This window comes from Acomys minous, assembly GCF_964271855.1.
Source record: "Acomys minous genome assembly, chromosome: 13".
NCBI classification, from domain to species: Eukaryota; Metazoa; Chordata; class Mammalia; order Rodentia; family Muridae; genus Acomys; species Acomys minous.
In genome coordinates this window covers 70,570,617-70,598,588 of record NC_140495.1, presented here as the reverse complement: position 1 = coordinate 70,598,588, position 27,972 = coordinate 70,570,617, and the positions used below count along the sequence as shown (strand labels likewise).

General features: G+C 38.6%; 1 protein-coding gene across 48 annotated transcripts in view; it reads left to right on the top strand.

Annotated features, from left to right (window-relative positions):
• Nucleotides 1–27,972, top strand: part of RIMS1 (regulating synaptic membrane exocytosis 1) — a 487,053-nt gene that overhangs the window by 395,175 nt on the left and 63,906 nt on the right. For 29 of the 48 annotated variants that reach the window (XM_084753104.1, XM_084753101.1, XM_084753098.1 and 26 more), the window contains one exon: nucleotides 22,576–22,811. The exons of 9 other annotated variants lie outside the window; for them this stretch is intronic. In XM_084753104.1, the coding sequence (XP_084609230.1) occupies nucleotides 22,576–22,811 (236 nt within the window). Of the gene's footprint in view, nucleotides 1–22,575; nucleotides 22,812–27,972 lie in introns of those variants that run through there. 10 more of the 48 variants (XM_084753068.1, XM_084753066.1, XM_084753064.1 and 7 more) reach the window with 2 other exon arrangements.

Sequence of the window (27,972 nt, the reverse complement as noted above, 5' to 3'; positions counted from 1 at the left end):
TTTGTAAGCTCATCAGGTCCAACTGATGGCATCCGTATACCTACAGGATGTATAGCCTGCCAGTGGAGTATGGCTGACCAAACAGACGCTACACTCTTAGTGAGAACTGCTTTCCCTCTCCCCTCAGCAGGGGCTTGCTGACAACCCCTCAGCCAGGGTGAGACATTGCGTCCACCTCCCCCCTCCACATGGGACTTTGTTATCTGCTTTAATTCTCACAGATCGTGTGTGTGATGCCACACGCTCTGTGATTCCATCTGTGCACTGCCCTGCTGTTTCCGGATGACACTGTTCCCATGCCGTCATCCACCACTTCTTGCTCGTACACTCTTTACGTCCTCTCTTCCACAGCGATGGCTGAGCCTTTGAAGGAGGCAATATGATGAGTGGCAAGATGTCCCCTTGGCCACTTGTGAGTCTCAGAGTTAATCATCAGCATATGAAAACAGAAGCTTCTCTGGTGATGGTCATGAAGGGTATTAATCTATGGCTATAATGATAAGTCAATCGTAGTTGCTTGTCGTTTCTCCCTAGAGACTGTGATATGTCTAGCCATGGGCTCTTGGCTCTGTAATAGTGCCAGTTATGTGTTTTACCTTGTGGAGTAGGATTTAATCTGATTTTCAAAAAGTTGGTCACTCCCAGGTGTTTGTGTCACTGTTGCAAGCAGTGGGCACATCTTTCTGGGCCAGGCTTTTTTGCATCTGGCAGAGCTCAAAGCCAGGGAAGAATGAAGGTCATTCTTCTTCTTCTTCTTCTTCTTCTTCTTCTTCTTCTTCTTCTTCTTCTTCTTCTTCTTCTTCTTCTTCTTCTTCTTCTTCTTTTTTGTTTTCCTCCAGTAGTGTGACTAGCACCTTCCAGCACTATGAAAGCTACTTAGTAGGGATGAAACATCCAGGATAACACCACCTGCATTTCTCCATTTTCTATGGCTCAAGTATGTGATGCCTTCAACAATAGAGTGTAAATGGAATTAACTATTCTGCTAATATTAATTTAAGCTGGCTGTTAATACAGCATCAGTTATCCTTTAACCTGCCATTTTATAAATGAAACTCGGCCTGGAGAGATGGCTCAGAGGTTAAGAGCACTGGCTGTTCTTCCAAAGGTCCTGAGTTCAATTCCCAGCAACCACATGGTGACTCACAGCCATCTGTAATGAGATCTGGTGCCCTCTTCTGGTGTTCAGGCACACATGAAGTTGAAACACTATGTACCTAATAAATAAATAAAATCTTAATAAAAAAAAACTCACAGAGATCTGTTCTCTTCAAGCCTTTGAGCATAGGAGTTAGGCAGCTATTAACCTTCTAAGCTATCTTGTTTATGTCCCAAAGACAATCACGACAACACTTGTACATATTCCACTTGGCTGCTTCTGCTCCATCAGGCCAGTCCTCAGAGCAAGCTGCACTTGGCCAGGTGCTTCTTGTTACTGCATGGCAACGTGCTCATTTCTTCCTCCATTCTCTCTCTTCTCTTAGTTCTCCTGCGACCCCAAAGCTAGAGAACGCCCACTCGCCTCCTCTCTTCTGCCCAGTCCAGGCTGCAGGCAACTTTATTAGCCAATCAAGGACAATTTAAGAGGCAAGGATTACACAATGCATTTTGGATATGTGAGAATTTGCTCATAGGAAAGTAAGGATCTTGAGGGTGCAAGCAATTAACATTTGAATACACAGTAGCTGCAGATCAACCCAAATAAAAGGGTCTTACCTTCAACTTCAGGAGGGGTAACTAATGGCATAGGTAATAGCTATAAAAATTTGTGGGTCTGTGGGATCCCACTGACCAACAGCTCCAAAAGAGGCAATCCATTCCTGTCACTGGGCTTTTTATATATTAGCCTGTGATATCTGGTACGCATTGCCACCTCCCCGTATGGTATCTCTATTTTAACTCCTTATGTATGTGTATTTTATACTTTAGGAAGCTCCTATGGTAGGTTTTCATGACTCCTACAAAAGGTCTTCAGTGTTATTTATCTGTCTGGGTGTTCCCATCAAGACCCTGCCCTCCAAGTCCCCCAACCAAATGGAAACCTTCCTGTTCCATCCTTCCCTTTAAACCAATTAGCCCAACGGGCATGTCCCACGAAAGCCTTCACTTACCAGGAAACAGAGACAGAAGAGAGGACATACTAGTGGGACTCTAGATGTGAGATTCATGGGAGAAAGGCAAAGTAGAAGGACCCAGAGGGTCCTAGAAGCCTACAAATAGAACATTATGATAGGCAGATTTGGGCACAGGGGTCCCACTCAAACTAGGCACCAGACAAGGACAATATAGGCGGTAAACCTTAAACCCCTACCCAGATCTAGCCAATGGACAGAACACTCTCCACAGTAGAGTGGAGAGTGGGATATTACTTTCTCACACACTCTGGTGCCTCACCTCTGACCATATCCCCTGGACGGGGAGACCTGATGGCACTCAGAGGAAGGACGGCAGGTTACCAAGAAGAGACTTGATACCCTATGAGCATATAGAGGGGGAGGTAATCCCCCTCAGGAACTGGCATAGGGGAGGGGAATAAGGGGAAAATGGTAGGGAGGGAAGAATGGGAGGATACAAGGGATGGGATAACCAATGAGATGTAACAAGAATAAATTAAAAAAAAAAACCTTCATACCACTGAATCCTTTTCTCCTGCCTTAATGGTACAATTAGTCAGCATATGGCACTTACACAACAATGTAGAATTTTAGGTTTATCTAAACTAACAGTTTTGGAACAGCAAATTTTGTGATCTATTTTCTCCTGAATTTACCAAAGTTGCCTTCCCGTTTCAAGAAGGATTCTAACAATCAGACTGAAAGGACAGTCTGATGCAAGTAAATTTTTGTTCTTTTATCATCCACTTCTGAAAGAGTAATTTTTATTGAAAGCAGTTATTTTTTTGTACTCTGCCTTTGAAAGTTATAAAAGGATTTAAGGACAGTTATCATCCATGAACAAATAGCCATCTTGTAACTATATATTTACAAAAATTTGGCCTTTGATGTCAGGAAGTAAACATGAAGGAAAGGTTGTTACATCCATTTCTGGCTTTTAAAATGAGCATGCTTTAATTAATTTATTTTTACTCTTTTTTTTTTTTGGTAATGAAATGTTGATATCTTTTAGAAATCACAACAGTTATCCTTGCAAATAATTACACAATTAATTTTAAATTTTCCTTTTATTCTAATAGATTTTTAATTTAGTATGGAAATACAATGAAATAGTCTTAGGATTTTTTTAAATTGTGGATGAAATGAAGCTGGAATAATTTTCAGCTTTTTAAATATCTCATAAAGAAATGAAACCTTTGTGTTTCCAATTATTTTGACTATTAGCATCAAATGTACTCTAGGAAGTAAATAGGTGGGCTTTTATTTTACTTCAGTAATCCAGAATTAAATTTATATGTCTGTTTTCTATACTTTGAAACACAAAGTTTACTAAGCTATAAGACATACCTATAAGCAATTAGACAAGAAAGAGTGGATGAGCCTGAGCAGGGAAAATATTGGATAGGGCACAGCTGAGAAAAAACTCTTCAGTTGATTTCCCAGTCTTCCTCCTTGGTTTTAATAGTTTATGGCTGATACGCTATTAACAAGCTTAACTGATGGTACTAGATTGAAGCTATGAGGAGCAGTATGGAAAGGATGTCCTGCCTGCTCTTTAGGAACTTCACCTTCTTTATAAATACTCCAATGACCTGTTACCCCATTCTTTTAAAGCCCATGAATGCATCATTTGTGCCACACACACATATTGTTTTGCCATGACACGTAGTATCAAGCATATTGCTGAGAGAAACATGAATAAACTAGAGACAGTCTTGACAATGACCATTTGCAGAGTGTTTTGGGTGAGTGGGTAATTGTCCCAGGCAGAGTCTTTCTTGCAGAGTACTTTCATGTATATTTTGAAGCACAGCTTCAAATGGTACATAAAGAAATGGTAGTTAAAACCCAGTCTTTCAGCCTTCATATTACCTTTGTGCTCTACCAATTTGTGATAGATTAACCAATATGTGCCTTGTTAAGTTCTGTCATATTAGTGACTTTCTAAAGTAGAAAATAAACAGTCAGTTACAATTAATAATATTTCCGAACTTTGAAATAAATCAGAAATATCTAATCAAGATGTGGTTACTTGTGGAAATGGCATGTAGATATCAGTGGCTGCCAAAAATGCCACTGCATAGAGAAAACGTGCTTTATTTTGGCTTCCTTGTCAATGTGGGGGTCCAGTCATGAAAAAAGAAGGCCTGGCAGCAGTGGCCTGACAGGAAGCAGAAGCAGAGTGATCACATTTCACCAGTACAAAAGAAACAGAGAGAGAGAGAGAGAGAGAGAGAGAGAGAGAGAGAGAGAGAGAGAGAGAGAGGGAGGGAGGGAGGGAGGGAGGGAGGGAGAAACAGAGACACACACAGAGACACAGAGAAAGAGAAAGACAGAGAGACAGAGACAGAGACAGAAAGAATGAAAAAATACATGTGAATATGAATGAAAGACCAAGAACAGATGTAAACAGATGTTTACAGCCTGGCTGAAAGCCACAAAGACCACCCCCCAGTGACATAGCTTCCACCATAAGTTTCCACTGTGTGCAGACTCCATAACAATCCAAACAACCCAAAACCTTCCCAAACTGCCCTATCAACTGGGGACCAAGTGTTCAAACACATGAAGGACAACAGTGACTATTTCTAAATTTGTAGAGAATAGTTATAGGTAGTAATTTTAGAACTATAATATAACTTTATAATATTGATGGATATATAGCTCCTCATGGACACTTGAGTTAATTTATTTTTGTCATGATCTGAGGTTTCTCTCAAGCTATTTATCCTGTGGTTTGGTGTGGCTTTGAACACCCTTAATATATCTGATTTGTGTGGTGACTGTGTCTAAGTTAACAAAGTAACCCTTAAGGAAAATTTCATGTTCTGTGAAAGTGTAATTATATATTTTAATATTTAATTGTTGCTAATTGTCTTATTGGTAGCTCATTACTTTAATGAATCCCAGGCATGAACTCATTATCACCATCAAGATGGGGCAATAAAGTCCTGTTTCTGCAACTACTCACCTAATAATTAAATGGTTACCCTGTTATTCTTTCACTCGGAATTATGGCTTCCTACACATCACCTTTTCCATCTATCATAATCATAATTTGTGCTTCAATTCACAAATGTCTTTATTGCCAAATTCATGTTTTTAATTTATTTTTTATATATGCCTTTGTACTAGATCTTTGTGTATTTGAGTGAGAGTGTACATACATACATCTTCGTGTGTGTGTGTGTGAGCGCGCGCATGCGTGTGTGTGTGTGTGTGTGTGTGTACATGCATGTGTGTGTGCATGCAAGCATGTGCATGTGTGTGTGTGTGTGTGTGTGTGTGTATTTGCGTGCATACATGTGTTACCAGTGTATGCACATGCCAGCTGAGTGCAGGGGCCAATCTTACTGTTGTTCCTCAGGAGCCACCCACATTGTTTTTTGAGACAAATTGTGTGACTGGGACCTAGGGCATAAATAAAGCTTGGCTTTTCTGACTGGCCAGCCAACTGCATGGATCCTTCTGTTTCTGTGTCCCCAGGGCTGGCATGAGATGCAAGCTCATGCATCTGTATAGATCCTGGTGATTAAACTTCGGTCCTCATGCTTGTCCAGCAAGTGCTTTGCTGACTGAGCTTACCCACAGCTCTTGGACTAGATAGTCTAATAGGTAAATTATGTGCTGTATCATTGCTGTGATGACATGATTAACAGTATCATTTGAAAATAAATATAAAAGGAATTGCAACCTGTTGAACTCATATGACCTACAGAATGAGGAAGTGCAAGAGCCCGAAGCTCAAGCTACAAATTATTCTTCTCCATTTAACCTAAAAAGATTTTGTTAATTTACAATATAGAAGTTAAAGTAAACCTAAGGTGTTAATAATAATTAACGCTTATACACGAGCTGTCAATCTTAAAAGTCAGTTATGACCATGTTAGCTGCATCCGTGTATCCCCCTTCCAAGCTCAACCCTCTTGCATGTGACATGCTTAAGCATCCCATGGTCCCAGGAGCAGTTTTCTGCTTTGTCAAGTCATCACCAAGCTGCAGCCAGTGTGGGGCAAATATTTCCTGTGTCTCATGTCTATTTGTGCACCAGTGTTTCGTAATCAAAATCCACATAGCTCGCTGGAGTAAATGCTGACCAATACCACAGAATGCGTCTTCTCTCTTCATTTTTATTCTGTCAGTAGCATCATAGTCATTTTGTGCCTTTCCCCCTGTATACTAATTTTAAAATAGGTATAATTAAAATACACTCCTGTTCATGTCCCATGAAAGTCTTCACATACTAGGAGATTGAGATAGATGTAAGGACATCCTATTGGGACTCTAGGTGAGAGAAATGTAGGAGAATGGAGAAATAGACGGTTCCAGAGGGTCCTAGAAATCTACAAGAAGAACACTGTGACAGGTGGATCCAGGCCCAAGGGTGTCTGCTCAAACTATTGCACCAACCAAGGACAATACAAGTAGTAAACATCAAATGCCTACTCAGATCTAGCCAAGGGACAGGACATTCTCCACAGTTGTGTGGAGAGTGGGAACTTACTTGGACATGAACTCTAGTGCCCCATATTTGACCCCTCCCCCTGGTTGTGGGAGGCCTGGTGGCACTCAGAGAAAGAATGAGCAGGCTACCAAGATGAGACTTGATAGCTTATGACCATATATTGAGGGAGGAGGTTCCCCTTGGTTATAGACCTAGGGGAGGGGAATAGGGTAAAAGCAGGAGGAAGAGAGGAGTGGGAAGATACAAGTGATGGTATAACAAATTAGTTGTAATCTGAATAAATTAATTAAATTATATTAAAAAATACACCCCTGTTGTGATCTATAGTAAATATGCAACTTGATGGAGGAAAATTGGAGCCTTTAGCATATTAAGTGCTTCATTATCAACTTCCGAATTACTTTCTGTTTCTATAGTGTCTGCTAGTGAAGTCTTAAAAGGTTGTCTGTTATAAGTTCATAAGCATGTAGCTGCTGTTATATACTTAATGTGTCTTGCATGCTAATACTTTTCATTATTTTTCTGCATAGTTTTCCTTTATAGGACTAAAGTTAGTGTTTTCTGATATTATTATTAAAGTCTAACCTTTTTCTGCTATTAACTGTATCCTGCCTAGTTCATATTTAATATGCTAATATTTTGTGAAGTTTAAATTCTATTTAAGTTTTATCACATTTTTATTAATATACATCAATTACGTAGAGGTAAGTTAAATTTTGTTAATGAATGGACTGCAGATTACTTATAAAATTGTAATTAAAATATTTATTTCATTATTTTAAATGATGTGCATGTATGTATGTCTACCTGGGGGTATATGCAGATGAGTGCAGAGGCCATAGGCATCAGATCCCCGTGAGCTGGAGTTATAGAGTTTTGAGGTGCCTGATAAGGGTTCTGTAAGCCAACTCCGGTTTTCCACGAGAGTGATACATGCTTTAGCAATTGAACTGTTTCTCCAGCAGTGTGTGTGTGTGTGTGTGTGTGTGTGTGTGTGTGTGTGTGTGTGTTCTGGCTAGGTATAGTAGTGCACACCTTTAATTCAAGCATTCCAGAAGCAGAGTCAGTCAATCAGATCTCTAGGAGTTAAAAGGCAGCCTGCTCTATCTAAATAGGAAGTTCCACACTAGTCAGGACTACAAAGAACCTGTCAGACAATTTCTCTTGCGTGAAAAACATTACTGTCTGACTGGTTTTCATTTGATAAAGATTCCTTGAGATTTTTTTTTTTGATTCCTTGAGATTTTAAGTGTGATTTATGGCCTTTGCCCACTTTTGTGTTCTACAAATACTACACATGAACTTGAGAAGTGTATCAGAGTGGTAAAAGTGTAGTTAGTTATCTGTGCTGTCAATACAGGACTCTTCTCTTTCAGTGCTCAAAGCTTCCATTGCTTTTCTAGTGGCTTTTGACTATTTGCTTTGAGATTTCAAAAACTGCTGAAATCTCAACTCTTTGGCCTCCTTAATTGGAAACCTGTCAGCTTCCTTTTGACTCCATCCACCGTTACTTTATATAAATTACTTAATCAGCCTTATGTATAAAATCCATTAATTTTCCTGGTTATTTGACTTGTGTAATTATATTTTAAATCTCTTTATGTTTAATAATACTTTTTTCTTTAAAAATGAAATTTGTTCTAAATAATAACATTTACAGCATTCTTCCTGTGATCAAATGTATTAGTTTTATCTTGTGAGCCCTACTCTTTCCTCTTGATCTTCTTATCTTTCAGTATGCTAACTTTTTTTTTCTCGTTTGTTTTTGATCCTCTGGGGCCTGGCATTCATTTTGATTTTTGATAGATTTAGAATTATTTTTACTATCTTATTTTCTCCTTCTAATGTTGAAATAGTTTTTATTAGTTTCGTAGTTAGTTTTAATGGAATTATTTTTATTTAAAGTCTTTTCGTTAATCTGCTAGTTATAACATTGCAGTGTTTTGGGTTAATTTAGTGTTTCAAGTTTGGTTAACAGTAAATTTAAAGTTAATAATTACATATACATCCTTGTAGGAGGAGTAGATGGAACCACTGTACACATTAGCTCCTCTAATACCCTTCCTCACTTACCTTAATTTTACAATGATTTTACTATATTGGTAGCTCTTATTCATTAATCTATATAATTCTATTAAGTTTGTTCTATCAACCCACTTGCTGTCTGACAGACATTAATTTTCATGCCTCTTACATGTTCATCCTGCAAGGTTTCCTGGAAAACCCTTGTTGGAAATGGTGGCACACATACCCTTACCTGAGGTGCATGTTCATCCTCGTTGTTCGTCATGACCTTGGTGGGTGGGGATAAGGTTCTCACCGGCCCTGACCCCCAGAAGTATTCCTCGCTGATCCAGAACAACCTCTGAACCTTCTCCTCACCCGATGACAGGTCTGCTTTTGCTTCTCTTTTGGTCCCTCAGCTAAGGAGATAACCAGAGCTGTGAGGTCAGCTCTGTGTTTCAATAGTTCTCACTTCCAGGTTTCTGTCCTCTCTAGGTGTATGAAGATGAAGTAAGTTTTCATAACCTCACCCAGGTCATTTCTAGAAAGAGAGGTTCCTATTTGATTTGTTGCCATTTCCATCATTTTAAACAATTGTACACAATGGTGATATCTGAAAAGGAAATTGTAAACAAGGAAACACAAACACGCTAAGGGTGAGGAAAAAATGGTGTATCTAGAGTCTGTGTTCCAAGGAGGAGACAACCCCACCAAGGCAGAACAGAGCTTCCATCCTGAAACTGAACTTTGACCCTTAGATCGTTATGTTTGAGAAAATAGCCACCAGGAACAGAGAGGGAGGGGCAAGCTCCAGCGAGCTGGGGCTGGAAAACACTGAGGAAGGAAAGACAAGACAGCACAGCGGATATGGGACTGGGTGAGTCTTGAGAAGTACTCGTAGCAAGGGAAAGGAGATGGAATGTGAAGGGCATACACAGAAGGAGATCATTCAAACTGAGGAAGGGATTATGGGAACTGAGAGGATGTCACGACCCAGAGTGGGCGAAGGGCCTGAGGTGAAGAGTTTTAGGACTGGTTGAATAAAGAGTACCCTGTCGTCAGAATGCCCATGACAGGACTGAGTGAGTGCAGCCAGCTTCCCCACAGACTGTCTTCTACTTAGCTGTCAGTCTCCATCTCTAGTTCACTCAGCTTCATCCTGGTGCTATCCCTGACTGATATTGAGAGTGTTAGATAATGAGCAATTTCTGTAGGCCTTGACCTTTTATTTATTTCTTCATTCGGTCAGTCATTTGTTGAATACTTCTATGCAGATGCTATAGCCGAAAGTGACTGTCCTGGGATATACAAAGCAGATGTCATCCTTGGCTCTATAGCATCATGCATATTTTATTTTCTGTTATTAATGCTATGGCCAGATACTGTTTCTATATTGTATTCTTTCATCATCTGAGATATTCTGTGTCTCTCCCCACTAAGAATCAGTTATCATCTTGTGGGGTCTGTGTTGCTCCATTTAGAATTACAGGTTCAAATGAGTCATCAATGTCTTATTGATTAGCTAAGTGTCTTACAACTACAGATTTAAAGTTACAGATGATTGATTTTATTATTTTCCCTTCTCTAATTTTATAAGAAAAGGCTTAAAATGGAATCTTACAGGAAGTTAAATATCAAGCATATCTTTACATTAAAGCTTAAAGACACCAGATTCCAAATTTAAATAAATTGAAATTAAAAAAATGAGTAGGAATGTCAGGAGCAGGTGTTCTAAGCAGGTATTAAAATAAAGTATAAAATTTGCTAAAATTAATGTTGTGATTTGAACAGTCTAACTTTAGTGCCTGTCTAGTGACTGACAGTAACACGTGTTTAGCCCTGGAAAACCTTGGTACAATGCTTTACACCTAAGAGTAACAGAAAACGACTCTGGGTGAAGCAGGGAAGGTCTGCCTTTGTGTGGAGAAATCAAGACATTGTTATGAGAACAGTTCAATAATAAATGATGGAAAAGGAGGTCATGAATTTGAAGGACAGTGGGGAGGCGTATGTACAGAGTTAAGAAGGAGGGAAGGGAAAGAACAAATGATGTAATTAAATTATAATTTCAAAAATAAAAGCAAACAAAGAGAGAAAGGAGAGGGAGAGAGGGAGGGAGGGAGGGAGAGAGGGAGGGAGGGAGGGAGGGAGGGAGGGAGAGAGAAAGAGAGAGAGAGAGAGAGAAAGAGAGAGAGAGAATGTTGCTAGAGCCTAATTGTGCAATGTATGTCTTCATTACCTATGACCTGAAATTTTCATGGAAAATAAGCTGGTCTGATAATTCTGCCCTCTTTACAAAGTGAGCAGTGCTATGACACAGTCTACTTCAAGGATGTTAATACAGCTTGAAGTAGATTAAGTTTCCTGCACACAAAATGATAAACACCAAACATGAGCAAAGAAAAAAAATCTGATAAAAAGAATCTGTAAGCAGCAAAGCAGCAATTTGAGGTGCCACAATTGTTGAAAGAAAAGGAAAATAAAAATAAGAGCTGTTTATGTACCCTGTTTCACTTTGAGGATGCTTCACAACATGGGAATGTGGGAGATGGAAACTGAGCAAAGCGTTCTAGTTTTATGGGGCTGAAGACAGGGCTGTTTCTGTCCAGGAACTGACAAAGCAAGTAGTAGCTGGCAAGCGAGGAGCTTCAGTAGTTGCTGTAGAGTTCCTTTGGCTGGTGTATTAGTCATGGAGAGGGAGTGTCTGTCCATAAATCGAACAAATGCAGCCACTGAGAAACACAAGTGCTAGCACAGATTCCAGGTAGTGCTGGGTGGAAAACAGCATGAAATCTGAGGTCCACAAAGACAGGGGAAGCTGAGAGAAACACCTTTGTTTTCCTATAGGAAACCAGAAGAGGTGGGGATTGAGGAAATCCAGTCCTAAAGTTCTTGCTTTCCAAGCAGGAGCAGCTGGGTTCAAACAGTAGCGCCTTTGTTTAAGTCTGGGCATTGAAAAGACGTGATGACACATACATGTCTTTCATCCCATTACTAGGTGGATCTCTTCAATGGTTGTTGTGGGTTCCCTTTCTCCATGGGAATTGGCTGATTTTTGCCAGCAGAGGGACCTGGATAATCTGGACAGAGACAGGGAAGCTCTTAGCTGCTTCAGGACCCAACAGATGAGAGGTTGAAACTCCACTGAGCGTTTCCTTTCAGTTTGAGCAGCTTACAGTGTGTCTTTCTCTTGGGGAAGAAGAACCTGGAGCCAGCCATCATGAGTGATTAAGTGATAAGTTCATAGATCTACCTAAACCTTTTCTGTCTGTCTGCCTTTCCTGGGCCTGACACTGAGCCCTCATTCTGAGCTACTTTCTGTTAAGGACATTACAAGACAGGAAAAACAAGTGCCCATCTTATTTAAAGGGACAGAGATATTTACAAACCTTCTGCATGTTCAATTCAGAGAGGGAAGAAAATGGAGAGGATGAGCATGGAGTGAGAGAAACGAAATATGAGAATACATTAGCAATATATACAAAATTGCATTAACACCCTATATAACTCATGACAAGTTGGAAGAAGTCAATGTTCATCTCAATTGATATCTCCTGCCTAATAAATATGCTTATAAAAGAAGTCTGCAGTGAAGTCCAACACACATTTGGGATTCAGTGCAGTCTGACAGGCAGGCTTGGTGGATCACATTGATAATCAGAGCGTCCAGCACTTGGGAAGCTGAATCAGGACAATTATTAAGAGTTCAAGGCCATCCTCGGCTTCATAGTAACTTCCAGGTCACAGTAACTTCCAAGGATTACCGTGTGAGTCCTTGTCTCAAAAACAAATAAAAAGTGTAATTTTGACAACCTAGGAAACAGTGTTTATAATGTGAGGCTAAACGTTAATCTGACATAATTCTAACAGCAATACAGAATGGAGCAGTTCCTCCCTGGAGCCACAAATACACACCCTACTGTCCAGCAATATTCACAATCTAGCCAGGGATATATATATCACCTTGAAAGAGTGAGACAGAGACAGAGACAGAGAGACAGAGAGACAGAGAGTGCCCCAGGGAATAAATGAAAGCCATGAAGATTGGAAATTTACCAGAACCTTTTGTTTTATTGTTATAAGAGAAGAAAACATAAGATAATCAAAATAATATGCTGATATAACTAAAAGAAAGTGATTGGATGCAGAGTCAATATACAAAAGCACTTGTGTTTTCATGTGCTGGTGTCAAATATTGGGAAATAAAATTAAGAATGTATCATTGCATATAATATAACATGAAATAGTGAGGAAATGTAAAATTTAGGAACAAACTAATAAACAGCATGTAAGACTACAATCCTAAAGGCTCTTTATAGCTTGTGTTAACAGCCAACATGAGCATATATGTGAGAGCAGAATTCAATACATATTAAAAAGACCATTATATCTGAAGATTTGGACTGTTTGAAAAGGCTTGAATCTAAACTGACTTAATGTGATTGAGTCCCCAGTTATTATTCTGAACTGATTTCCCCCAACGTTTCCAGGACACACTTTGGTATGTGTGGCTTATCAACCATCACTCTGAATGTTGCATCTTCTGGAACTTATCAGCTAGATGCCTGGGTGTGGCTTCTTAATAGTGATCAGCAGGTTCCTCTGCCTCTCCACCATATAGACCAGGAATGGGTTTGTCATTATAAACTTAGTGTAGGACCCAAACAAATTTTTGCATGGAATTTTAACAACATTGCAAACAGAATTGTGGACATAGTTGCATTACACCCTTGCCTGTTTGTTATGCCTGGAGTTACTGCTGACTTTATTTTAACAAGAAGTCTTTTTTTTTTTTGGATTTTTTGAGACAGGGTTTCTCTGTGTAGCCTTAACTGTCCTGGACTCACTTTGTAGACCAGGCTGGCCTCGAACTCACAGTGATCTGCCTGCCTCTGCCTCCCGAGTGCTGGGATTAAAGGCATGCGCCACCATGCCCGGCCCTTAACAAGAAGTCTTAATGGGCTCCTGTCTTCTTTGATACCTATTTCTTTAACCCTCAGTATATATACAAGTTTCATATATAAGTTGCTTCTACCAATTATGTACCTGTTGTCCATTTTTCTTTCTTACAGAGTCATGGTTTACTTTAGTTATTACATATACATTCTGTACTACTTTTAATCTAAATATTCTGCAAGTTTAAAGAATAGAACTATTTTTCTTAGTCCTGCATGTCCTCCTGAAGGATCATAGCCTTCTGAAAGGAGATCTTAGTTCCTGTCTTTTTATTTGTCAGAAACATTTGCACAGTCTCTTTACCCTGGCATAATGCAACAAAAATCTGTCACCTTAAGGTATAAATTAGATCGTGTTTTATGGCCATTAGTCTTTATAGCACTAGGGAAGGAACTGTCTTTTCAGATATGGTAGAGATAGAGAGCTGTGGTAGAGATGTTTCACTTTATTTTGTCTGTCTTTTAAAATTAATTTTTTGGAATTGTATTTTCAACAATTAATTTTTAATTTACTGATCTGTATAACCATGGATGGGGTCTTAGAGTTTAATTCGTAGCACTACTTTTCCTAAAAATTAGGTCAAATTATCCTGTCAATACTCATGGCATTTCCATTTAATTTTACACAGACTTTATTATCCTTCTCATTTTATAGTTATTTATAACATGCAAAATCTCATGTGTAGAATACATATATAGAACACATACATATAGATAGATATATACATGCATCACTTTTATAGTAGGAGTAAATCATTATCACACCAAGCATCATGACATCCTCAAGGCCCTGACAAGTTCCAGACTGGCCGTCTTCACTGCCCATTACTCTACTGTCCATTAGCCACAGAAGGCATAGACCAGTTCCCTGTGATGGCTTTCTCGTTATTGCTTCTATGCATACTTACCAACATGTATACCACATATTTCTTATTCCCAACTGGGAGCTCAAATTATGTTATATTATTGCCCATTTTCTACAATACTGAAACATTATTCAAATAAATATTAATGTATTTAACAAGTAAAGACCCTATATAATTGCTTAGAAATGAATTCCAGAGAAAACTATATTATATGCCCACTGACAACATATAGGGAAGATACAGGTTTCCCACTAGCAATGTTAACTGTTAAAGTTTCTCCGGACTCTCACCGGTACTTACTGATGTCTGTTTTGATTATAACTATCCTCTTGATGTGAAGTGAAAACTAGGCAGGGCTTGAAAACCTGATCCTGATTAGTTAAATTGTTCAAGTGACATCTCCACTTCCCAGATTTCAATCCTTCTATTGCAATTCTTGTAGTCCACCAGTTTTGTCAGTCTGTCTCTCTGTGTGTATGTGTCTCTGTCTCTCTCTCTCTCTCTGTGTTTCTCTCTCTCTCTCCATCCATCTCCCCCCCCCCGACCCCACTTTCTCTCTCTTTCACTTTTTCAGTTCAAGCTTTCTTTGTATAGCCCTGGCTGTCCTGGAACTAGCTCTGTAGACAGTATAGCCTTAAACTCAAAGATATCCACTTACCTCTGCCTCCTAAGTCCTGGGATTAAAAACAGATGAAAATGCTAACATTTTAATTAACCTTTTAGAGAGAAAAACAACAGAATGATAGCAAGCTTTAAGGATGGCCTCAGAAACTTGTATAAACAGACACACAAGCGTGCTTACACACTCGTGTGCATACAGATATTGTAGAATATGAACACATGACTGAATACGAATTCAAATCTGGATAATGTGCTCTTGGTCAATAAGGGCCTGATCTACTGGCTTATCTTCTGTATTAGAGTGGTGACTTTAATAACCAAATTTTGCAAAGTCACAGACACAAGGCTGTACAAAGAAAGAGGAAGAGAGGGTGACGAGGAGAGAACCCCCAGAAGACGATTTCTTAAAAGTAGTTGCGGTGGAATGGTGTTCACAAAATTTGCAGTGGAGAGGGTATTTGAGTGTTTGTGGATCACGTTTTCACTTCCTGCTTGGAAATTAGGTCAAGCATGAATGGAAAGCATAGATCAGATTTGGAAAGAGATATATTGTGTCTGCTAAGGATAAGATCAAACCTTAGTATTATCAGTATAATTATAAGCCTTGGGACTAGCATGCGGTAAGACTTCAAACAGCTTAAAAGTTTTTGATGTTTATCTTAAAGGATCCAAGTACTAATGATAGGATTAGCTTTTTTAATTGAAAATAGATTCTGTTATACATTATGTTCAGCTTATGTTTTCCTTCCCCCTCAAATACCCTCAAATCCTCTCCACTGCACCACCCATCAAAATCCACATCCTTTTTCCCTCTTCTGAGAATATTAAAAGGTATCTAAAATATAATAAGATAAAACAAACCAGAATAGTACAAAACAGACAGAGAAAAGGAGCCAAAAGTGCAATAAGCACATATAGATGCACACACACACACACACACACACACACATTTGCATACTCTGAAATCATATAAAAACACACAACCAAAATGGCTTGTAAGCATAGGGAAGGGGGGGAGGGGAAACTGACAAAGCATTATGAGACAAACTCCAAAAATAGTCATCTACTATTGGGCATGGCACCTGGCCTTAAGAGTGGTTTATTATATACCCAGTGAGATTCCACTGGAGCAGTTCTCAATCAGAGGTAGCTTCTGGGTTAGGGACAGAGGCCTTTGTCCACTTATTTCACCTCTAAGCCCTGGGTGCCTACTTGGCCCACACCTCTGCATGCCCTATGCATGTTGCCATTATCTCTGTGAGTTCATATGGGTGTGGGTGCTACTGTGCTTAGAAGGCCTTGTGTATTCCGTACCTTTCTTCTCTTCTGTAGGGTTCTGTCAGACTTGAGGGGAGGGATCTGATGGAGACATCACATTTTTCTTAATTGAAAGCACGTTTTCAATTAAACTCGCTCAATTAAATGAACATGTTTCTGTTTTCTCCTTATTATATCCATTAAATTAATTCTATTACAGCTCCCAACTTTCATTAAAGACATAGTTCATTGCTTCTCAGCCTCTTGGCAAAGGTCAAGTGTTCCAAGATCTTTAACTCTCTGCCCATTGTATGTTTATAGATTTTTGCATTTGTTCTCTTCTACTGAAAAAAAAAAAGCTTCTCTAGTGAAGATTGACCAAGTGATCTGAATAGAGCAGAAAGTTATTAGAGTCTTTTTATTTCTATTTTCCTCTAGCAGAAAAATATTTGATTTCCTTCTAGACCCCTGTCTATCTACTTGCATGTTCTTGGCCACCTGAGCACATTGAGGATGAATTCTATCTCATGGATTGGGCTTTAAACTGGATCAGATATTGCTTGGTTACTCCCACAAGCTTTTGGCCACTGTTGCACTAATGCATCTTGCAGGCAGGTCACCACTGTAGATCAGAAGGTTTGTAGCTGGGTTGTTACTTACCTTTCTCCATTGGTACAGTGCAGAGTAGCTTCCAGTAACCTGAACACTAGTCACTAAGGGGTGGCTCTAGGTAAGCATCAGCTTCACTTCTTCATGTTCAATGAGCTGTGTAGTTATTGTCTTCAGAAATAGGGACTTACCATCTTTTTTTTTTTTTTTGGAGAAAGAGAATGAATAAAGTAAAAGAATGGGGCAGGGTGGTGTAGAAAGTACATCTCTACTAAAACCGTGAACTTGTATTCATGAATCTTCCTGATTATGTTAGTAACTTAATTGAACTGATGAAACTTTGACCTCTCTCCGTGTACATCATAGATGTTCCAAGACTTCTAGAGAGCTATAGACATCTTTATGTAAAAAAATATTGTAAACATCTAAACAAATACTTTGGATGCCAAGGAAAAATACTCTTAATTGTTTTACATAATTATTTACCATAACTTCTTTTTTTGGAGTGTAACTGAATTTTATAAACATTAAAATGCTCAGAGTAATTTTAAATAAATATGTTTTAAATTTATCAACTATAAAAAGTAGGCAAAAGAAGGCAAGTTGTAGTTTTAAAAAGCAAATAAAATCACAGTATGATAGTAACTCACAGTCATTAAATAATACTATCAAAAAATAAAACAGAAAACAAAAGTGTTGAGCAGAACATGAGTAAGAATCTTTAGTTTTCTGAAGCCCTTCCGTATTGGTTTCCATAGTTTGCATTTCCACGAGTAGTGCATAAGGGTCCTCCTCCCAGCCCTCTGCCTCATTCTTAACAGCATTGTTGTTAGTGGTTTTCTAAATTCTTTCCAAATTTCATACAATGAAGTTTAACTTTAATAATGCTAACCACCACCACCCCCAACTCCTCCCAGATCCACCCTTCTCCACCTCATTTCCCTACCACCCAACTTTGAGGTTTTGCTTTTCAGAACTTTTTAAACTTTTATTTTTATTATTAATTAATCTAGATTACACCTTAATTGTTATCCCCTTACTTGTCTCCTCCCATTCCTCCCTCTCTCCCTTTTCCAACCTATTCACCTCTCCTAGGTCTGTGACTGAAGGGAACCTCCTTCTCACCGTATGGTTGCATCCTATCAAGTCTCATCTTGGTAGCCTGCCTATTCCTTCTCTGAGTGCCACCAGGCCTCCCCACCAAAGGGGTAGTCAAATACGACACACCAGAGTTCATGTCAGAGTCAGTGCCTGCTCTCCACACAACTGTGGAGAACTCCCTGTCCATTGGTTAGATCTGAATAGGGGTTCAATGTTTACTGCATGTATTGTCCTTGGTTAGTGCAGTAGTTTGAGAAGATGCCCTTGGGTCCAGATGCATCCACCATGATGTTCTTCTTGTAGGTTTCTATGACCCTCTGGATCCTTCTATTTCTCCCATTCTCCCATGTTTCTCTCACCTAGAGTCCCAATAGGAGGTCTTTGCATCTATCCCAATCTTCTGGTAAGAGGAGACTTTCATGGGACTTTCTTTTGAGCTAGGTTTGATTATAAGCAAATATATACCATGTGAGTTTGTCTGAGTCTGAGTTAACTCACTCAGTATGACCATTTCTAGTTCCATCCATTTGCCCGCAAATTACAGGATTTCCATTGTTATTAATAGCTGAGTAGTATTCCTTAGTGTAAATATACCACAGTTTCTTTATCCATTTTTTGACTGAGGGACATTTAGGTTGTTTCCAGGTTCTGGCTATTATGAATAAGGCTGCTATGAACATGGTTGAGCATATGTCCTTGTCGTGTAGTGGAGCATTTTATGGTATATTCCAAGGAGTGGTATATCTAGGTCTTGAGGTAGCCCTCTTCCCAGTTTTCTAAAAAAGTACCAGATTGATTCCCAAAGTGGTTGTATAAGTTTGCATTCCCACCAGGAATGAAGGAGTGTTCCCCTATCTCCACATCCTCTCCAGCTTGTGCTGTCACTTGAGTTTTTGAACTTAGCCATTCTGATGGGTGTAAGATGGAATCTCAGAGTCATTTTGATTTGCATTTCTTTGATGATTAAAGACGTTGAGCATTTCTTTAAGTGTTTCTCAGCCATTCGATATTCCTCTGTTGAGAATTCTCTGTTTAATTCTGAGCCCCATTTCTTAATTGGGTTATTTGGTTCAATGGTGTTTAATTTCTTGAGCTCATTATATATTTTGGATATTAGACCTTTGTCAGATGTAGGGTTGGTGAAGATCTTTCCTCAGTCTGTAGGCTGTTGCTTTGTTCTATTGACAGTGTCTTCTGCCTTACAGAAGCTTCTCAGCCTTATGAGGTCCCATTTATTAATTGTTGACCTTTGATCCTGAGATGTTGGAGTTCTTTTCAAGAAGTTGTCTCCTGTGCCAATGAGTCCCAGGCTCTTCTCTACTTTTTCTTCTGACCGATTTAGTGTCTCTGGTTTTATGTTGAAGTCTTTAATCCACTTGGACTTGAGTTTTGTACTTGGTGATAAATATGTGTCTACTAGCATTTTCTACATGTATATATCCAGTTAGACCAGCACCATTTGTTAAAGATGCTATCCTTTTGCCATTGAATAGATTTTGCTTCTTTGTCAAAAACAAGTGTCTATATGTGTGTGGATTTATTTCTGGGTCTTCTATTTGATTCCATTGATCAACCAGCCTATTGATGTGCCAGTACCATGCTGTTTTAATTACTGTTGCTCTATAGTATAGCTTAAGATCAAGTATGGAGATTCCAATGGAGGATCTTCTATTGGAGAGGATTGTTTTGACTATTCTTACCATAACTTCTTAATGCAAACCTCTCAAATGATAGCACTTGCTGCCCAAATCTCTGTTCTTTCAAAAACACTTGTCAGCATTGCAAAATATCACATTGTTATAATCAAATATTCATGAAAAAGTTTTGAATCCTCCTAACTCATTCTAAATATAATTTCACAATAAAAATGCTAAGAGGCATTTGATTGTAACTTTAAACTTCTTAATGGACTAAATAAATGATGCTCTGAGTTTCCTAGTACTGTTGACAAAATGACATTTCATACTTGATCTTAGCCAAAAGGCCAAGGAGTGATGTAGTCAGTATTTTTTTAAACAAAATTGAGAGCCATAATAGAATTCCATTTGTTGATATAAAAAGGATAAAACAGATTCATTTTCATTCTTTTCTATAATTCTTTACCTACTATACCTTACTGTAAATGAAAAATAAACAAAAGAGAAACTGAAAAGCCAATGATGGAGTGTGTTTTTAAAAAAGTAAAACAAACACTGATGAGTAATTAGGAAGATGGCTCAACTGATAAAGAGGCTCACACACATGCCTGAGGAACTGAGTTTGACTCTCATCACCCACATAAACAGCCAGGAAAGATGACTTTTCTATCCTAAAGTTTGGGAAGCAGAGACAGGCAAGTCTCCTGGGCTCTCTGGGCAACCAGCATAGGCTAATTGGTGAGCGACAGAGACCAGCGAGAGGCCTTTTCCTCAAAAGTGAAAAGTAGGGTGCTCCTGAGGAAGGAAATGCAAGGTTACTCTGCCCTCCATACACATGCAAAAGCCAATGATACCTTCAGTGGTGCCGGTTTCTTAGTTATAAGTTTTTTAAGTAGGCTGAACAATTTATGGCTGTGAAATTGACCAAACTTGACAGTTCAGATAGATCCACCACAGAATTTGGCAATTCAATAATAGGAAATAAACATAGCAAGAGTATGCCTGAAAAGGATGTATAAATATAATCCATTCAAGTAAATCAATGAGGATACAAGAGAATCTAGTGTTAGCAGGTATTAGAAGAGAATGCATTAGTGTTGATACTTTTATTCGATATATTTTAACTTTTATTGAAAATATAAATTTTCATATAATATATCCTGATTATAGTTTCTTTTCCATGTGCTCCTCGCAGAGCTTCCCCATCTCATCCCATTTTTGAGTCTACTCTTGTTCTGTCTCTCATTAGAAGAGACAAGTTTTTAAGAGATAGGAACCCAACATGACAAAAGAAAATGTAATAACACGAAGCAGAAACTGTCATATCAAAGTTGGACATGCTACAGAATAGAAGGAAAAGAGTCTCAAGAGCAGGCACAATAGTCAGAGGACCATTGATTCTCACAGTCGGGAGACCCATAAAAATACTAAGGGAAAAGCTAGCATATATTACACAGAGGACCTGGTGCAGACCCATGTAGGCCATGTGCTTACTACATTGGTAAGAATTGTTACAATAGACCACAAAAAAAATCAGCTTTTTGCTAGTCATGGGATTTATCATCATTAATTTCTTGAAAAATAAGCTTCAAAGTATGAAGTTTGCAAATGATTTAAAACTTTAATTTTTTTTTATTTTTATTTTTACTTTATTAATTTATTCTTGTTACATCTCAATGGTTATCCCATCCCTTGTATCCTCCCATTCTTCCCTCCCTCCCATTTTCCCCTTATTCCCCTCCCCTATGACTGTTCCTGAGGGGGATTACCTCGCCCTGTATATGTTCATAGGGTATCAAGTCTCTTCTTGGTAACCTGCTGTTCTTCCTCTGAGTGCCACCAGGTCTCCCCCTCCAGGGGACATGGTCAAGATTTAAAACTTTTAAAAACTGTTGGGAACAGAATACCTTATTAGTCATGGGGGGGGGGGCTGGAAAGGCTCAGTGCATACCTGCCTAGAGTGTATGAGGCCCTGAGATTGACCTTAGCACCTCAAAAATGGCTTCATTGTTGTTGGAACATTGATGTTGTCCAATTAAAGAAGCTCAGACAAAGATTACACATTCTACATTATTCTCATCAAAGGACAGTCTTGGTTTTTAATATGATGTTTCTGGAATCCAGAAGCCCCAGTCTTTTTTTTTTTAATCTTTCTAGCCACTCCCTTCCATCTTCTTGAACTCATCCCTTCATAGATTAAAGGGGAATCACTTTAATTTAAACACCATTAAATAGGTGAACACAAATTACACAGCCTCCCTGGTTTCTATTTTATTATTTGTAGAAATATTATAATACTTTCTGAATCGCATAGAATGTCACTAGTCCTACTACCTAATCTGGGTTATGGCTAATGTGTCCACTGTATTGACAAGAAGGATGGCAAAATTTTACAGCTTAGAGCCAGGCATGGCGGTGGAGGGTACACACTTTAATCCCAGCACTCCTGCACAGATTCGGGGGCATGGTTTATGTAGCAACCTCTAGGAAAGTCAGGGCTACAGAGTGAGTCTTTGTCTTTTAAAAAAAATCAATGTTTAACCTGTACCCTGCAAACATCTGTTAAAAAGTGATGGAGCTACAGATATGGCTCAGCATGAACAGCACTCACTGCTTTTCCCAAGGACCAGGGTTCACTTCCCATCACTCAAAAAACATTTACGGCCATCTGTAACTCCTGTTCTGGGGGATCTGATGTAGCCTCTGACTCCCATGGGCTTTCTGTGCATTCGTATTCTCTCCAGCCTTCATCCATGCACACAAAATAAATTATTTCTTTTAGAAATAAAAGTGATGTGATCTGAAAATATGTATACTACTCAGCTGGCTATTTCCCCTAAAAAACAATAATGTGTCTGGATTATTTTTTAAAAATTACTTTACGAGTTTCAGTAATGCTGACCTGTAATTTATGGATGCATATATGTTTTTACTTTGTAAATATAGTTCATTTACCCCCAAAATGCAAGGCAGACGGATGGGGACTTCAGGAAGAGCCATCATCAAGAGCACCAGTGTAAGTGGAGAGATGTACACACTGGAGCACAATGACGGCAGCCAGTCAGACACGGCCGTGGGTACCGTCGGGGCGGGTGGAAAGAAGCGAAGATCCAGCCTCAGTGCCAAAGTGGTTGCCATCGTGTCCCGAAGAAGTAGAAGCACATCGCAGCTCAGCCAGACAGGTGAGCGCAGTGCTCTCCAGGCTCCCGCCCCTGGGTTGCGCTGGAGATGCTGGGGTTGTGGTCCTCATGCCAGGACTTGAGATACATTTGCGCTGTGTGTGTATTTGGTTTCTCTTGTTTAGGTCTGAAAAATCTGCTAAACGTATGGCTTTTTAAATTATTTTTTTCCCCTTCTGTGCAGCTCACTGAAGAAGGTACTGTTTATTCGCTTGTGAAGTGATCAAATATCTTCCCTTAAGTTATAAGAAATATTGAAAGCCATGTTTACAAATATGCAAGGAAATGCAAAGAAGTATCTGACATCTAAATTGGTTCATATACAAGAAAAGCAACACGATTCTTATTTTCAAAATGTTCCATAATGTACATGTGTGCCTTCGAGGCGATGAATGCCTGTACTTTTTGTGGAAAAGGTCAGTTGTGCAACTCGAAGTGTTATCTTCAAAGTCCTGGGTGGATGCAGTTCAGCTCTCTGTTTGTTACCATTTCAATGCAAGTGAAAACCCAGAAGCATTTTTTTTTTATTTTAGAAAAATGGGTCAGTGGATTTATGCAAAGGGCATTGTAATATAAATGTGTATTTCAAACATTTTCTATGGAGTAAAATCTTTAAAAAGTTGTAACCTGAGGGTGTGCTTTTATGTGTACACACCCAAACAAAGGGGAATTGGTGGCTATTGCATTTCAAAATACAAAAAAAAAACATTGCTCAGATTTTCATAATATTTGTTTTATATATTACATAAGCCATTATTACTATGTTCAATATTAAGTCAAAGCAAAGGTAGAGGAAATTGTGAAACGACTTAACCTGCCAGCCTCTCTTCCTGTTATTATTGATTCGTGAAAGCACAATGTATATGGTCACAACCTTTACTTACATTAAGAAGGATTTCACAAAATCTTAAAGCTCACTCGGCATTCTGGAGTGGCTATTTTAAACAATATTTTACTGGATTATGTTGGCAGATAAAATTTAAGACATTTTCAGCCGTTTAAACATTGAGCTAGTGCATGCAATCTAAGGCTGCAGAAGTGTGTCTGAGATGCCAAAGAACAGAAGGAACCAGCATGGGTTAGCATCCTGGAGGGATAAATTGCTGTTCGCTGTGATTATAGGACAATCGTTTGTCTTCCTTGGTTCTGGGCTTCCTAAGAAGTGTCAGGCAGGTAGCAGCTCCCCTGCACTTATGCTCTGCGGTGTAAGGCTTTGACTATCAGATTTTTAAACTGGGCCAGTGAGATAGCTCAGCCTGGGAAGGTACTTGCGTGATAAAGGCAGAGGACCATGTCTGTTGGTTGTTTTCTGACCTCCACTTGCATGCCCTGGCTTGTGGCACCAATGTGCACATGGCCAAACACACAGGAACAGACACAAAATCCAATACTTTTTTTGTTTGTTTGTTTGAGACTGGGTCTCTCTACGTAGCCTAGCTTTCCCAGAACTTGGTGTATAGACCAGGATGGCTTCACACTCACAGAGATCATCCTGCCTCTACCTTCCAAGTGCCAGGATGCCGATATGCTAACATTCTTATTTACAGAAAATGTTATCCCTAGGATTCATTGGAAGTGTTTTAATGCCACGTAAAGAGATCCATGTTGCCTATGTGAAAGCTACAGCTTGGGAAGGTTCTTTCTGCTTCTCGTTCATTCCTATATATACATACATGACTGCTATACATGGATATTTGGACATTCATTATACCCCTCCCCGGCCCCCCTCAATCCTAACCCCTGTCCACCACTTCCTCCCTCCTTTCTGTAGTCAGATCCTCCATTACCTGAAAATAATTTTCTTAAATTTGTATAGAAACTATTGAGGGGAGTCACCACAGGTAGCAGGTTTAAATCATTTTTTACAGAAACAATTTCCTTTGCTTAATTAGTTTAAATTTGATCCCAACTGTGGTTATGTGTTAACGTCCACGTAATGCCTACCTCCAAGTAACATGCATTGTTAATAGCTTATATGAAGGCCACTGCTTTCAAAGACGTGGTTGAAATAAATAGGTGCGAAAAGAATATTGGATTATGAAGACAAAATACCCACCATCTCTGTCTCCAATGCCACTCCATTTGCTCCCATCACCACCAGCAGATGGTACCGCGCGTCCCCATGTGGTCTTTCTAGGTATAAAATTCTATAATTTTCCTAAAGAGACTTACTTAAATCAGTAAATACAATTTCTTTAGTTTTTATTTATTTAATTTATTTTCTTCACTATTCTATAATTCCTTTAATAATCTCTCCTTAAGTCTCCTCTTGATTTTACCAGAACAAATGACGATTGTTGGGAACACTGCTGAGGTTTCTCTGACCTCAGAGTAAGCCTGCCTTCCTTTGTCTTCCATCCTGAGCTTATGGCTTCTTCTCCCTCAGTCATGATCTTTTGTCACTCCTACGGAATCCACCGAAATTCACAATTTTTTCTTCTAAGCAAAACATTCATCTCGATGTCATTTTTACCATCACTATTTGATGTACACTGCTGCATTCTTCCTTGTCCAACAATTACTGCTTCCTTTTAATTTCCAATTTAGAAGACACTGGAATTTCCCCATCTCTTAACTTCTAGCCCATCCTTTAAGGGATATGGCAGCTTTTGCAAATAAAAGCCTGTAGAACACTTTTTCTCTTTTTGATGTTTCTTCTAAACCCTTTTCTGGCACTACCATTCCCCATTCCTTACATAGTTTATATCAAGTCTAGTATTACTGATTTGATTTTTTGCTATAAAATACAACTATTGATACTTGACTGGAGATGGGTTTCAGAGGCCTATAAGGTAAAAGAATGCTTATGGGAGATTTTGTAACAGTCTGAATTGATCGATAGTTTTGAGGAGGCATTGTATATTACTAATGCATTAAAACAACCTGGAACTTGTATTCAATATAAAGGTCTAATTGTGTTTACTGTATAAATCAGACTTGGGTTTAACACTTCTTGCAGTAAGGCTGGATTACAGGTGCTCACTCTGTCCTGTCACAGATGGGAGACCATTTGGAAAATGTGAAACACTCAGATATGGAGGTTAGCCCCATCAGACATGACTGATTTCAAGAGCATCATTTACTGGTTTTGTGTCTATGGCACTAAGTATGCACATAGGAATATTTTGGAGCTTTGACCACAATCAAGTAAAATTACTTAAAAAATCAAAGATCACAGAAAATATATAGACATACAATTCATTCATATGTTTTGCATATATTAAATTGGAATTTGCATCTAATAAATTTAAAACATATTTGTATGTAATTAATTTATTTGTATTTATATAAATGCTATACAGTTTTGTATAATGTACAGTATATGAGCTTTAATTACATAAGTACTTATTCTGATATAATATTTTAATTTTTAATAATATTAAAAGTTAAAAGCACCCCTACAACATTATCCAAGATTAACATAGATATAACTTTTAAGAATACAGTACTTTTTACTACTAAAATCGAGGAAACAAGGAAGGTTCTAAGTAATAAATCTAGGTACTAGTAATGCTTAATGCTTTAAGCTAATCAAATGTAGTTAAAAACAGAATTTCAATGAATTCAAAAAATAATTTAACATGATCAGAATAAAGCTCTTGAACAAACATTATCTAATTTTGAATGAAGAATGTAAAGAAGTTAAAGAAAGGGGAAATTTTTATTTATAGGTGCCAGAACAAGAAATATTTTGGAATTGAATAAAACTTCAGGTAACTTTAGGATATGAGATAGACTATAAAGGGGATTTAAGTTCATATTGGCTTAGTAACCCAATTTATGTGATTTAAGATTTTGCTTTCTCACTTGCAAGATAACTGCTGTGCCACCTGGAGTAGCTCCTTTCTCACTCATACATAAAAGCATCATTCTGGACAGTCTGCAAATCGGTGAAGATTCATACTTAAACTGTTGGAATTATGTTAATCGTTCTCACAGGTTAAGGACAATCAATGGCAGCTGTTAGGGACAGGGGAGAAGGCTCAGTCCTTTGTTCTGTGTTAAACAAGTACCTCACCTTCATCCTAGAACTCACAGAAAGGCAGGCATGACCATGAACACTCTCAGCATGGGCCAGGGGGCAGATTGCAGGTCAGCCTAGCCCAGGCCACATGGAGTATGGAAAATTATCTCTATGGGCCCCAAAACCATAAAAATTGGTTTTTTTTTTATTCCAATAAGATGTTTCTTCTCAAGATCAAAACAAAACAAAACAAAAAACAAAAAAACAGTTAGACTATGGGTCAAATAAGAATGATACAAATAAGTGTATGTTTTCTGAATAGGGTAATTAGCATTCTGTGGTACTATGTCAGGCACAGTGGCTATTAAAACATACATACAAGTAACATTATATAAACTGGGTAAGATACATTTAGAAATACATATGTATATATATGTACATATACACATGTAACAGCAATTAATGAAAAAAGAGGGCGTGAATATAAAAGAGAGAAAGAGAGGTTATATAGGAGGCTTTAGAGGAAAGAGATGGAAGGGAGAAATCATGTAATTATTATATAGTATCAAAAATAAAAAAGAATTTTTAAAATGGGAATACATTAGTAAATAAAAAGACATGTTTCATCCTCAGCGTGAAGTCATTCAGATTTGACACACACTGAATTGGAGAGGTGGGTGAGGAAGTGTCTACTTTCATGCCTATGGGCTGCCAAGGGGGACCAAGAAGACACTTCAGGGAGGCTCTCCCTGTCTCCCAGGCTGACAGCACACAGAAGGAATAAATGGTTGATGTAACCTTCAGTAAAACCCTCAACTGTTTTGCCATTCACCGGCTGAGAAGGTTTCCTTAAATTACCATGTGTCTGCATGTTAAGAGGCTCTGTACCTTGAGCTTTGGTGGTGGAAACACTGAACGACTTGATTATATGCCACCATTTTTGCACAAGCAGGAGCAATGCCAAGGTGCCAAGGAAAATGCAATAAAAATCAGCTCTGTGCTTCTTTAACGATAGCTCTGAATATTTCACTCTATCAGGTTTCCCCCCCATGTCCAAATCCTTCCCTCATGACTCTGCTCGGGACCCTGTGACTGACTGTCCCTCCACCCATCATCTCAATACTCAATACGCAAAAGGAGTGTCTCTTCTCCTTTGAATTCCTACCATGAGTAGTGTCACTTCTAACTTACTGCAAACCC